We start from the raw sequence: 13,515 nt of genomic DNA on the forward strand, positions 1-13,515 counted from the left end.
TTAAAGGGAGTTCATACTGGGAACTCACAGCTGCAGTATGGCTGCAAAACCCCATGACGGACTGCATTGTAATGTGTAGTTTGGCCCTGAGTGATGGTTGCTGGTGTACACTATATAGGAAGATCCTATTTAATTTATTTTCTGCTATTGGTACAAATAAATGCCACAGTTCAACAATTTTGGATATAGCTATGATACAAACGTATTATAAATATAACTCAGTGTAACTGTTATGGCTTCTTTGGAGGAAACCCCCCACTTCATTCTGAGTTTTAAAAGTGTGGGCTTTCCCCCCTTTCTGGAAGTAGCAGGGGGCCAATTCAATGGCCTGCTAGCTTATATATGTACATATGCTAATGGCTCTGGTAAGAATGCCAACCAGGCCTTTTTTTGTGGCAGGAACTCCTTTGCATATTAGGCCACACACCCCTGATGTAGCCCATCCTCCAAAAGCTTACAGTAGGCCCTGTAAGAAGAGCCCTGTAAGCTCTTGGAGGATGGGCTCCGCTCTGAGCCCCTATGGGGAATGGGCGGAATATAAATAAACAAATAATGATAATAATAATAAGGGGGTGGAGGGAGTGATGTAAAATGGGTAGAGACAAGGGATTAAGTGCAAGGGGAAGTTGGCCTCTTTTTCCTTGGGATGCTTGGTTGAGGAGGACACTGCTCTGTTCTGCAAGCAGGCAGGCATCTTTTCGTAACCATGCAGTCTCCCAGGTAATGGGACATAGATAGAAACCTTGTAACTCTTTAAGATTATTAAATCAGTTAGAGTATGTCTAGAACATGGAAAAGGATTGCATTTATGACCAATTTCCTTCGGAAATCCCTTTGCAGATCTAGTGCTGTGCTTAAGGATGCTTGTAAATATATTTTTTTCAATAAATAGGTTTTTACTCTGGAGATTGATTCTCAGTCCCTGAACCACCTAGATCCCCCACTGTCTTGGAAACACTAGTGCAAGAGGGGCCCCTGGGTTGGGAAAAAAGAAGTTTGTGTGCACATGGCTATTTCTCTAGGAGAGCCCCAAAGTGGTAAATGGTCCCCGTGGTAACCAGACTCTGGGTAATGGAGGACATAGGCAGGGCCTCAGATTGGGTAGGGGTGCAAGGAGCCCTGACCCTCCTAGCAAGAAACCCCTCCCCCCCAAAAAAGTGCAGATGGTGGCAGTGAGTTACCCTATTGGAAGGAAGAAGTAACCCCCTCGAGGAGTTGGTAGCACCAAGGAGGGGTAGGCACAGAAGGGTCTGCAAGTCAAAGCAGGCCTGTTCCGTCACAGCTTCCCTCAAAGAATCCTGGGAATTATAGTTTGATGAAGGTGGTGAGAAGATGTGCCCTAATTTAGACACTCATGATTCCAAAGATTTCTTGCCCTGGGGTGGGGGAGCAAATATGCAACCTGTTTTAGTCTAAGGTAAATATCAGGTGTTCATGGCAGGGAACCCCCTCCCACCCAGGGGCTTGCTTGTATTCCTAATTACAACCCAATTTAGTTATGTGTTCTTCATGTGTTCTAATCAGTACTGATAAACAATCACACTTTCCTACAAGATCACACGTTCACAGTGTTAATACTTCATCTGTCAGTTTCATTATTTTGGAATTGAACTGTACAGCGTTACATTCTGCTGTCCTCTTCCCCTTTTCCCCTAGATGCTTACACAGATGAAGATCTGATGCTCTACTGGAAAAATGGGAATGAATCACTGAAAACAGATGAGAAGATTTCCTTATCTCAGTTCTTAATACAAAAATTTCATACAACCTCTAGGCTCGCTTTCTACAGTAGCACAGGTATCAGGGCTTAGTTGTAATTTTCTTTTGCATCTTTGTCAGTTTGCTAACCCAGGATCACATATTTACTTAGTGAAATGCTGATAAAACTGTCGTAGATCTTTTTCTGCCCATCTTTCTCTCACATATGATTCTACTAAGCATATTTCAGTCAGTCATCTTTAAATCAAGCATACCTTCTAACCAATATGATTTTCACATCTGTGTTATAGATGTAAGGGATACCACATATGAAAAGTGATGGGCACAGAGAGCTGGAGTCAATGACTTTGCTTATGGTTGCCAGCCCTCTCTGGAGGCAGGGATCCTCTGGGCCTGCCCCCAATCAGCTGCCTAGCAGAGGGACTTACCAGGAGTGGAAGGGAGACCTAGGCTATGTTGCTGGTAACATGGCGGCCTTACATCTGGCATGTACTGGCAGTTACAACATTGTGTCAGTGACATCCAGCCAATGCTCTGGTATTTGGGCAAAAACTCTATGGTAGAAGTCATTTTTACTGTAGAGTTTCCCCCCAAATACTGGAACATCACCAGGATGTCCCAACATGATGAGTACAAACCAGAAGTAACATCATCACATCATGGTTGACATTGCCTGGGCCTCCCTCCCACTCCTGGTAAATCCCCATAGGGTTGCCAAGTCTGACTCAAAAATATCTGGGGACTTTGGGGGTGGAACCAGGAGCAAGGGTGTGGCAAGCACAATTGAACTATGAAGGGAGTTCTGGCCATCACATTTAAAGGGACCATACTCCTTTTAAATGCCTTCCATTAGAAATAATGAAAGATAGGGGCACCTTTTGGGGTTCATAGAATTGGACCCCCTGGTCCAAACTTTTTGAAACTTGGAGGGTATTTTGAGGAGTGTCACCAGATGCTATGCTTAAAATTTGGTGCCTCTACCTCAATAAAACATCTCCCCCAGAGCCCCAGATACCTATGGATCAATTTTCCATTATACAATATGGGAATTGGTCTCCATAGGGAAAAATGCCCAGCAGCCATTCCCCCCCTCCCCCGCTTTCCGATGACCTTAAGTGGGGGAAGGGTCTCCAAACTGGGGGATCCCCTGCCCCACCTGGAGATTGGCAGCCCTAAATCCCCACCATCCCCCATTGGTTGCCAGGAGGGATCTGGCAACCCTGGCTTTGCTGCTCAGGCTTGCACTAATCAGTTCCCACCCCATATGACTTTTGTCTATGCATATCCTAACATCCCTGGCATAGCTTTCTCAGTGGTCACAAGTGACTCATCTTCCTTTCCCCAGCAGTTAAGCTGAGAGGATAAAACCCAGATATTGCTGAATGTTATCTGATATCTTTAAATTGTTATCTGATATCTTAAAATATGATTTCTCCGAGCACATGAGAGTGGTGTGTGTATATATATATGTTTCATTTTGATTTATTTAAACATATACGTAATACATAAATATATAAAGTCCAACAGTTTTTAGAAAATCAAAGTTATTACATATAAATCCGGGCAGCTTAATTAGTAAGTAAAATTCTAAAGCAATATTCTCATTTTTATATAATGTTGATAGCTTTATATATAAATAAAATATGAATAAAAATGTTTTGTGAAGCTAATGAATATAATAATGGCAATATTTTGTTGTTTGGTTTCCTTATCTTCCTTTTTGAATGCTTCCTTCCAGTACCACCTCTCTCCCTTTTCTGGCCTTATTGTTTTCACTATGCATATGTCTCACCATTCTTGCTTTCATCTCCATAAAGAGGTTTACCTCTCACTTTTATGCTTCCCTCCCAACAGGCTGGTACAATCGCCTCTACATTAGCTTCACTTTACATCGCCATATCTTCTTCTTCTTGCTCCAAACATACTTTCCTGCCACTCTTATGGTCATGTTGTCCTGGGTGTCCTTCTGGATAGACCGCAGAGCTGTGCCTGCAAGAGTTTCCTTGGGTGAGAATAGTTATTTTACTTTACATTGTGAAGCAACAGCCATTTAAAAAGGCTTATCAATTAGGATGCCAGCCTCCAAGTGGGACTTGGAGATCCACTGGAATTATAGCTCATCTCCAGACTAGAGAGATCAATTCCTCTGGAGAAAAATGGATGCTTTTGAGGGTTGACTCTACGGCATTGTACCCCACTGAGGTTCTTGACCTCCCCAGGTTTCAACCCCAAATCTCCCAACCTGGAGCAGCTGGCAATGATAACCTTCCCCACCCCGCTTGTGGCCAGGAGGAACCTGGCAGCCCTATTTACTCAAAGTACATGTTCACACATACACCCAAACAACTCATCCTGATGAAGAATTATAGACAATCCCTCTCACTTCATGGTTAATTACTACCTTCTGTAGCCTGAAATGAAAGATGCAGGAAGAGAAGCAATTAACTTTGAAACTAAACTCAGACCAATTTTCCACTAGTCTTACTGCGGGGCTTCCGTCAGATTTCACACTATCTGCCCCCAAGCTGCAACTAGTTTTGCCTTTTTCACACGGCAAAAAAACCTCTAAAAAGCAGTTCGTTTGTCGTGCAAAAAAGGCGAGGCTAGTTGCAGCCCCGGAGCAGAAGCCCTGCAGAGAAGAGGAGCGTGAGAGCAGTATAAGGCTAGTGGGAAATCCCAATCTGTTTTTTTCTTATTTTATCAGTATTTTATTTGCAAAACATAAGAGGTGGGGCTTACGTTTACTTGCAGCTCAAGGCCATTCATCTTTTAATTTGATATGTGTGGCATTTGCTTGAGCTACTTAATGATAAGGGAAAAGGCAATTCTGCACATGTTCAAAGGCAATCTAGCTTTCATTATTATTTTCTACACATTGCACTTTGAAAACAGGTGCTCCTGCTATTAGGCCAGGTTCAAATTAAGCCTTATACTTGCCATGTATTGATGCATGTAGTAAATCCTTGTGCACCACCTTTGCAGGAATAACAACGGTGCTGACAATGTCTACTATCATCACTGGTGTCAATGCCTCCATGCCTCGGGTTTCCTACATCAAAGCTGTGGACATTTACCTCTGGGTCAGTTTTGTGTTTGTCTTCCTCTCAGTCATAGAGTATGCAGCAGTGAACTACCTGACCACAGTACAAGAGCGAAAACAGCGGAAACTGCGAGAGAAGGTGAGAGAGACTTCCTGCACACCTCTATGGAATATATTAGAGGTTTATGAATGTGAGGAAGAAAACTCCAGTGCCCATAGGTCTGTTTATAGGAACAGTTTTTGTTCACATCAAAGCCCTAACACCAAAAAACCAGGAGCAGATCATAGTAGAAACAACACAGTAGGAAATTAAAATCAGAACTGGGGAAATCTGCAGGCTGGGATTTTGGCAGGAACAAAATAGGGAGGGTAAGAAGAAGAAAATTCAGTGAGGTGATTTCCTATGCTTGCCTCAATGCAGTTTGTTACTGCTAATGAATAATTATGAAGCCCCTACCACAATCAGATGTACATATTAAAGCTAGCTTCAACCAATGTGACAGCAGAAACTCATGATTTTAACAATCCACTCCGATTCACAAGTTAAATAGAGTTGGCAAGATCAGAAGCATGGGTGACATGCATCGTATTATCATCTCTCATACCAAGTGCAAAGGAGAAACTCATGCAAGGCCATAGCCAGGATTTAAAGTTTGGTGGAGCACACAGCCAGGATTTTTTGTTGAAGGAGCCAGGGGGCTGCCTGGTTTGCTGGCCCTGGCTGGGCTCTCAGCACTGGAAGGCAGGGAAGGATGCCTTCAAGAGCACAGCCAGAGGAAGGATCCACACACAACTTCCTCCCCGCCACCTGAGGGATGCCCAGTCTCTCTTGCAGCAGGGCTCTCAGAGAGGCATCCAGCAGCCCTGACCTGTGATGGTGGCGAAGGTGGGCACACTGTGGAAGTGTGGAACTACAATGCCCAGCAGGCAGCTGGCAGGAGGTGCTCATTCCAGCCTCTCCTGAGGAGCTTTGGCCAGCCACTTGTGTATGTGGGAATCCAGAAGAGCTGGTGGCTCTGGTGCATGTGACTTCCTGGAATCTTTGCCAGCTCTCTCCCAAGCTCCCCCCTACCCCCTTTGCCCAGGTCCATTTTCACACCAAGGCTGCAGGGAAGAGGGAAGATCACCCTTTAAAGAAAAATAATAATAATCCTTGTGGCTTTCAACAGGCAGTCTCTGGAATAGGGATTCCCCTACTTGCAGCATTCTGCCCACCTGCAAGATTTCTTTCCGGGGAGGGTGTGTGTATGTCCCTCTCTTTGCAAATCTACAAAAGGGGAGGACTGAGTCTCTCTCTTCCCCCTCACCCCCACTCCAAGGACCTGTTGCAAATGGAACTTTTTTTTTATGCATGGATCTGGGCACATCTATAAAGAACGCACACTATATATACTCATACGCGCCCTGCAAGGGAAAGAGGGTGAATCCTCCTTTCTAGCAGCTGACACCACCACAGTTTTGAGACCTAGCCTGCACCTTTGCAAGGGCCGGTCAAGGCTGCCAGCAGAGGATAGCTTGCCACAAAAGTTTCCTGGAGAAGCCAAGGCAGGCAGCCAGGATCACCCTCGCAAATCAGCCAGCTCAGATGGTGCCTGATCTGGGGTATGCTTTGCCTCCTGCAGAAGCTGGAGCCCTCCCAGTGGCACCTTGGTGGTGCTGTTGCCCCCCTCCAGCCCTGGCAGACTGCCCAGCAGCACCACTTGCAGCTGCAGTGGCTCGCCACCCACCTGCATCTCCACTGCATGAATCCTGCTCTGGCTGGGTGGCCCAACTGCGCCAAGGAGAGCACAGCTGAGAGCGACTAATTAGAGGGACTGGTTGGAGTGGCCATAAAGGTGGATTGGGGTTTTTATTGGCCTGAACCCTCCTGGGCCCCACCATAGCTGCGGGCCTGAATTTTGTACACCCAAAATTAGCAAGTCAAAACCAAACACAGAAGCAGGCTTCTGCATGCATAGCCAGTGCAGATGGACTGCTGGAACTTCATTGCAGACTTCTTTGGAGCCCCAGTGAAGTGTCTTGATGTATCTTTTGATGCGGAGAGTAAAGGAAACCTTAGATAAGTAGTTTTACAATTGCATGATCTGCTGATGCAGGGTTAACATATGTTGCAAAAACACCCTTGTTAAATTAGTTTTCTCATGCTATTTTAAGTAATAATTATATGTCTACTTTTCTCCTGGGCAACCTACCAATCTAAAAACACCTTGTACCTTACTAGCAGGATATTCCCTCTTTGCCAAGTAGGGTTGTCAGGATGAGGATTTGGGGGACATTCTGGTTGTGTGATAAAAATGACCACAAGCCATAGAGGTTTGCGCCAAAAGGTAGAGTATTGCCCCCAATGTTGCCAACATGATGTGACTTCCAGAAGTGATGTTAGTGTGTTGCCGATGGCACATAGGGATGTCTGTTTGGAGGTGGGCTTTCCCCCACTGGCCAGTTGACTGGCAGCAGGCAGAGATTGCAAATTGGGAGATCCCCCACTTCCATCTTGCCAAACGGAAGCCCTAAATCCAGCGAAGACAGAGGTCCTTTGCCTGAGTTGGGGTGGTCTGGGTAGGGGAATCCCCCTCCCAGCAATTGATGGTGCGCCAATGCAAATGGCACACAAGGTCAAAAGCTTGGGGGTGCTGCTGGAGCCTGCCTTAACAATGGAGGCCCAGATAGCAGTCACTGCTAAATCAGCTTTTTTTCATCTTAGGCAGGTGAGGCAGTTGGCCCCCTTCCTGGAGCGCGACAACCTGGCAACAGTGATCCATGCAATGGTCACCTTGATTTTGGACTACTGTAACGCCCTCTATAGGGTTGCCAAGTCCAATTCAAGAAATATCTGGGGACTTTGGGGGTGGAGCCAGGAGACTTTGGGGGTGGAGCCAAGATCAAGGCTGTGACAAGCATAATTGAACTCCAAAGGGAGTTCTGGCCATCACATTTAAAGGGACGGCACACCTTTTCAATCCCTTCCTTCCATAGGAAATAATGAAGGACAGGGGCACCTTCTTTTGGGGCTCATAGAATTGGACCCCCTGGTCCAATCTTTTTGAAACTTTGGGGGTATTTTGGGGAGAGGCACTAGATGCTATACTGAAAATTTGGTGCCTCTACCCCAAAAAACAGCCCCCCCCAGAGCCCCAGATACCCGCAGATCAATTCTCCATGATTTTCTATGGAAATAAATCTCCATAGGGAATAATAGAGTTCCCAGCAGACATTTCCCTCCCCTTCCCCCGCTTTCTGATGACCCAGAAGCGGGGGGAGGGTCTCCAAACTGGATCCCCTGCCCCCACCTGGGGATTGGCAACCCTAGCCCTCTACATGGAACTGCCCCTGTGCCGAATCCAGAAACTGCAGCTGGTGCAGAACACGGCGGCCAGGTTGTTAATGGGGCTCCCTACGTGGGAGCACATACAGCCGGGGCTGTGAGAACTGCACTGGCTGCCAATAGTGTACCGGATTCGTTACAAGGTGCTGGTTATTACCTTTAAAGCCCTATATGGCCGAGGACCTGCCTACCTTAGGGACCATCTCTTCCCATATACTCCCCAGAGGGTGCTTCGATCCAGTTCACAAAATCTATTGGTAATCCCTGGGCCGAAGGAGGCCAGACTGAAGGTCACCAGGGAAAGGGCCTTTTCGATCACTGCCCCCTACTGGTGGAACCAACTCCCAGAGGAAATGCGGGCCTTGCGGAATCTTGGTCAGTTCCACAGGGCCTGCAAAACTATACTCTCCCAGCTGGCCTTTAATTGATACAGAGCCTACATCATAGATGGAATACCATCGCACTGTAAAATCCAACAAGATAATATCTAGATCTGAGCACTAAATGATTTGTTGTTTTAATCTTTAAATATATAATTTTATAGAAAGTACTATTTTATAATATGTATTGTTTTAATTCTGTGAGGTTTTATGCTGTGAGCCGCCCTGAGCCTGCTTTGGCGGGGAGGGCAGGATACAAATCAAATCAAATAACATAAATAAAATATTGCCAAAAGCTCTCTGGAATAAACATTTTACAGCCTCCTTGGAGACCCAGGAGATTAGAAGCCCCTTCTAGGCAGCTGTTCCACAAGCAGGGGGAAGCCATGAAAAAGCCAGAGACTAGATAGTTGTGATAGCCTTAAACAGAAGGGGCACAGAACACAGGACTTCTGAGAAGGAACAAGATGTCAACAGGAATATGGTGGAAGCGATACTCCTTCAAGTAGAGGATAGATGAGTGGCAACCTGTGAAAGGGCCTTCTCTGTCATGGCACCTTGGAAGTCCCTCACCAGAGAGATTTATCTGTCTCTCTCTATCAGCGTCTTTTGCCAGGTGAAGACTTCAGCCTATTTCACACGCAGTAAATAACACACTTTCAATCCAATTTTAATTCACTTTGCAACTGGATTTTGCCATTGCACACAGCAAAATCCAATTGCAAACAGTTGTTGGAGTGGATTGAAATTGCATTATTTAGCATGTGCGAAAATGCCCTTTGTTTCATTTGGCATACCCCCCATAATAATTTTTTGCCCTCCTCCTAGAGCGTTTGTTTATGTTTCAATTGGATTTTATATTTTAACAGTTTTAATGTTACGTTTGCTGCTTTGTGGAGCCGAAGTTTCCAGATAATCTTCAAGGACAGAGCACATTAGTGAAATCTAGCCTCAAGGTTCCTGAAGCGAAGATTAACATGACCACATTGGGAAAGGATATCTCCAAATAGGGAACCAGCTCCTAATTAAATGAAGCAGGAAAAAAACATGATCTTCCAGTAACTTTCTTTCTGTCCTTTTATTGTATTTCTTCTTCTACAGTTTCCATGTACTTGTGGAATATCGTCAACAAAAACTGTGCTGCTCGATGGTACCTACAGTGAGTCAGATGTCAGCAGCCTAGAAAGATACGCAAGAGGCCAGATAGTGACTGAGGAGGATAAGCAAGACAAGATGGTGATCCATTTGACCATGAATAACGAGTCTAATTCATCAAGGAAGAAAGGGCTCAAAGGATATATGAGCCTTCGTATCATCCAGAACACTCATGTTATTGATAATTACTCAAGGTTAATATTCCCAGGCACCTATATATTTTTTAACTTGGTATATTGGTCTGTCTTCTGCTGAATATATGGAAGCAGTGGGGAGCCAGGAGTCATTTACAAGAGAGAGATGAGTGACAAATTTATTTCTCCTGTTGCACCTTTGGAACATGAAAGTACTGCGCTTCACAAACTTGTACTGGATACCACTCACTTGTGCCATTTAATTACTGCTTGCAATCATTTCTTAATTTATGTCAGTCTCATATTTCATACTTGAAACTAGAACCTGTTGACATTGGTACTGCATGCATCCTGGGCACCTGCAGTACATCTAAGATTGCCAAGCCAACTCTTCAACAATAAGAGGTGTGGAGGAAGAGATCTGACCTGCTACGTGAATTTAATGGGTACTGTAGAAATAGTAGAAAGTTCTTACATTTTATGGGAAAATGAACAATTTGGAACATTCTTACCATATAGAACAAATGAGACCTGCAAACAGGTTTGTTCTGCGGGGAATTATCAATGTAGTCTATAAATCCTTACTCCAGATCTTCTGCATAGTTGCTTCTGGTGATTGTTGAAGCACAGGTCCATCAGTGGTTATTAGCCACAAGATATAGACTGAACACTATGTCTAGGGCAGTGATGCTCTGTATTCTTGATGTTTCGGAGGCAACAGTGGGAGGGCTTCTGGAATTCTGGCCCTGCTGGTGGACCTCCTGATGGCATTTGGGTTTGGTCTGCTGTGTGACAGAGTATTGCACTGCATGGTCCATTGGCCTGATCCAACTTGGCTTCTCTTTTTTATGTTTATAAGAGATCCTGAAAAAGGCAGGTCCTATTAGAATACGGCTGAAGAATATTGCTTTTTAGTGTGTCAGTAAAATCAAATAATTTGTATGGGCGGGGGAAGGGGTTCTAGCCAAATATTTACATTGTTATATAAGATTACTCATCCTAGTGGAACTTTTGCTTTATTATTTGCCCTTGTGGTTAGGTAGAACTTTGAATTCTCACAACTACCTACTTTTCTGCATGTTATGTCAGTAGCCAGAATACTACTGATGTAGTGGCATAATAATGCCCCCCCCCCAACATACCAATCATCTCGCAAGTATTATGCCTGAAGAAACACGGTAAAACCTTCTACCTTTTCTAACTTCTTTCACTGACATCATGGGGGTGTCTTGATATGAAAGTATGTATATCTAGTAGTAGATGATAGGTAGGCAACACTAAGATATTTCTATTAATGTTTATTATGTTCCTTTTTTCTCCACAATGAAGGAGGGTTGCAGCACAATTCTAAGCAAAGTTACACCCTGGTCAGTCCATTAGTGTTGCATTGTTAGTTACTAACTTATCCCTATAATATTGTAGACTTTTCCAGTATGACAACAAATTGAACTGGAGGTTATAATCCTCTAAAGATTTACCTGACAACATAGAAACCTAGAGTTGGAAGGGACCTCCACAGCCATCTAGTTCAACCCCCTGTACAATACAGGAAATTTACAACTACCTCCCCCCCACATCCCCAGTGGATCCCTGCTCCATGCTATTGTCCCTTTGTGACAGGGCTGTCAAGATGAGCATGATGGATGATTTCTTGTGGCAACAGAGTTTGCAGGATCTTGCCGCTAATGCCTACATTTTAGACACCAAGGTGCTCTTTTTCTTTATTTGTTATTTGAATTAGAGATGTAGAGCAATAATATGAATCTGAAGCTCATTTTGAATTTAAGAACAACAGCAGGCTAGTGGGTCCTTGGACTAACAAATATTATGACATAATAGACAACATCTATTTTGTAGATGATTAGACATCATCTGTTTTGTCTTGGTCATTGGCAGATTTTACAGGTGATGGCCCATCTGGAAATGTCACCTACCCCAAAACCTCTTCCCCACCAAAATTTTATAAGTTCTCAGGGTCTTGAATTCTCAGGGCTGATTTGTCCTCCCCTTTTTCTTCTTTAATTGACTCTCATCTTCTCTCAACACCCCCTCCCTTCTGGAGCAAGTTTAAGTCCTCATTTGACCTTTTAAAAATGTTTTAATTTACAAAGTCAACATCCCCTGAGCATACAGATACCATTCCCTTGTGTAAGGGTGGACCAGTTTGATAGTTTTTGTCATCCATGCACAGGACAACCACTACTATCAGATGGTGATGGTCTAGGAATGATCCCAGGCATAACATGAGTTCAAAATTAAAATGCAGCTCATATCAAACCACCAGTGAATCTCTAAAACTGAAATTTTATAATGTATGTGTAGATGGATGCATCTTTTCAGTTTCAAAGGAAAAGTTCACTTTCAGAGATTATTTAAATACAACGATATCTCATCTTGCATTCCAAATCTGATAGATGAGATCTGACTAGAGATAACACTTGACCACAGTATGAAGCCCAGAAATGCTTTTCAGGTCACTTAAACAACTTATTCAAAATCTTTTTGGGTTGACAGAATCATTCAAATATCTCAGCTGAATTTTTAGGCCCTTTTGTTTATGACAGAAGCAACTAAGTCTTCACTGGATCCTAATGGTAAATTTGTTGACTCCACATGATAACTTTGAAAATTTATTCTGTGCCTCACATTGTCATGGGTCACATCAAAATACATTTTAATATTAGAACTGACTTACACAACAACCCTGTGCAAAATTACTGTAGCTCAAGATGGAAATACTATTTTGGATTACAGTCAGAGCCAATCTGAGGTCAGTGGCTTCAATAGCAGCTGACTGCTGGAACAACAGTGGCAGCACTGGTTAGTCCCCTTAGGAGTCCCAAACCATGGCACAGCCAGCCCATGCTGCAGGTTGGCTGGCTTGCCAGTGCAGAGACCTTGCTGGAGCCCCAGCAACTGTGCTTTGACACCAAGTGGCAGAACCTGGCATAATGGCACAACTGAGATGGACAGAAGAGATGGCATCCAATGACCAGGCAGGTGGAACATTGGTGCCACACATGGCATCCTGGCCCCCATACATGTGAACAGTATCTGGGGGCATGACAGCATAATGAAATGTGCCCCTCATGACAGCTGACCACTAAAATCATCAAGCAAGGCAATCAGTCACACATAGGCTGCAGGAGTGAGCTGCGTCCCCTACACAAGCACACCCAGGCACTATCCCCACAGGAGGGAGACCCCTATGGGTTCTGTAAACTGGCCAGATGTGTCCCTCTGCTGAAGACAGAACTATCACTGCCTCTGCTCCAGCAAAGGCCATGCAAGTACTCCATAACCTGACTGCCTTGGGCCACTGTGTGATGATGTGGTGTGACCCCAGCTTGGTCAGTACAGGGGGAACCTTAGCACTGTGGATGTCTGACTACATCTCTACCAAAACCTTGTTTGTCAGTGTGACCCCTCAGAGGGTCCTTGGCTGAGGCTGGTGTAGGATTGAGAGCAAGCCTACAGATCACTATGGACAAACCATCTACTTCCTATTCAGTGCAACCCACAACTCATTAAGCCTCCAGATAGCCAACAGAAAATTATACAGGAGATCTTCCCCATACGTTGGCCTTTCACAGGACTATTGCAGTACTGCTAGTCCCAGTCCAGGGCATTCTTCAATTCCTGCTGCTCCTTCAATTCCAGGTGCCCCTACTCTCATGGATGCCAAGGCCAGGCAAAAGTTGAAGGCCCTTCACCCTTGGGCCAGGCAACAGGGTTACACCCATGGGAACATCCTCAATCCCC

The 13,515-nt window shown here is 44.6% G+C and overlaps 1 protein-coding gene across 1 annotated transcript in view; it reads left to right on the forward strand.

Annotated features, from left to right (window-relative positions):
- LOC132590599 (gamma-aminobutyric acid receptor subunit rho-2-like) overlaps positions 1–10,162 on the forward strand; it is a 55,110-nt gene extending 44,948 nt beyond the window's left edge. The window contains exons 6-9 of the mRNA XM_060263554.1: positions 1,657–1,797; positions 3,574–3,726; positions 4,702–4,898; positions 9,566–10,162. Of these exons, the coding sequence (XP_060119537.1) occupies positions 1,657–1,797; positions 3,574–3,726; positions 4,702–4,898; positions 9,566–9,874 (800 nt within the window). The 3' untranslated portion in view covers positions 9,875–10,162. The remainder of the gene's footprint in view (positions 1–1,656; positions 1,798–3,573; positions 3,727–4,701; positions 4,899–9,565) is intronic.
- Positions 10,163–13,515: the final 3,353 nt, after the last annotated feature.

This window comes from Heteronotia binoei, unplaced genomic scaffold, assembly GCF_032191835.1.
Source record: "Heteronotia binoei isolate CCM8104 ecotype False Entrance Well unplaced genomic scaffold, APGP_CSIRO_Hbin_v1 ptg000323l, whole genome shotgun sequence".
NCBI lineage: Eukaryota > Metazoa > Chordata > Lepidosauria > Squamata > Gekkonidae > Heteronotia > Heteronotia binoei.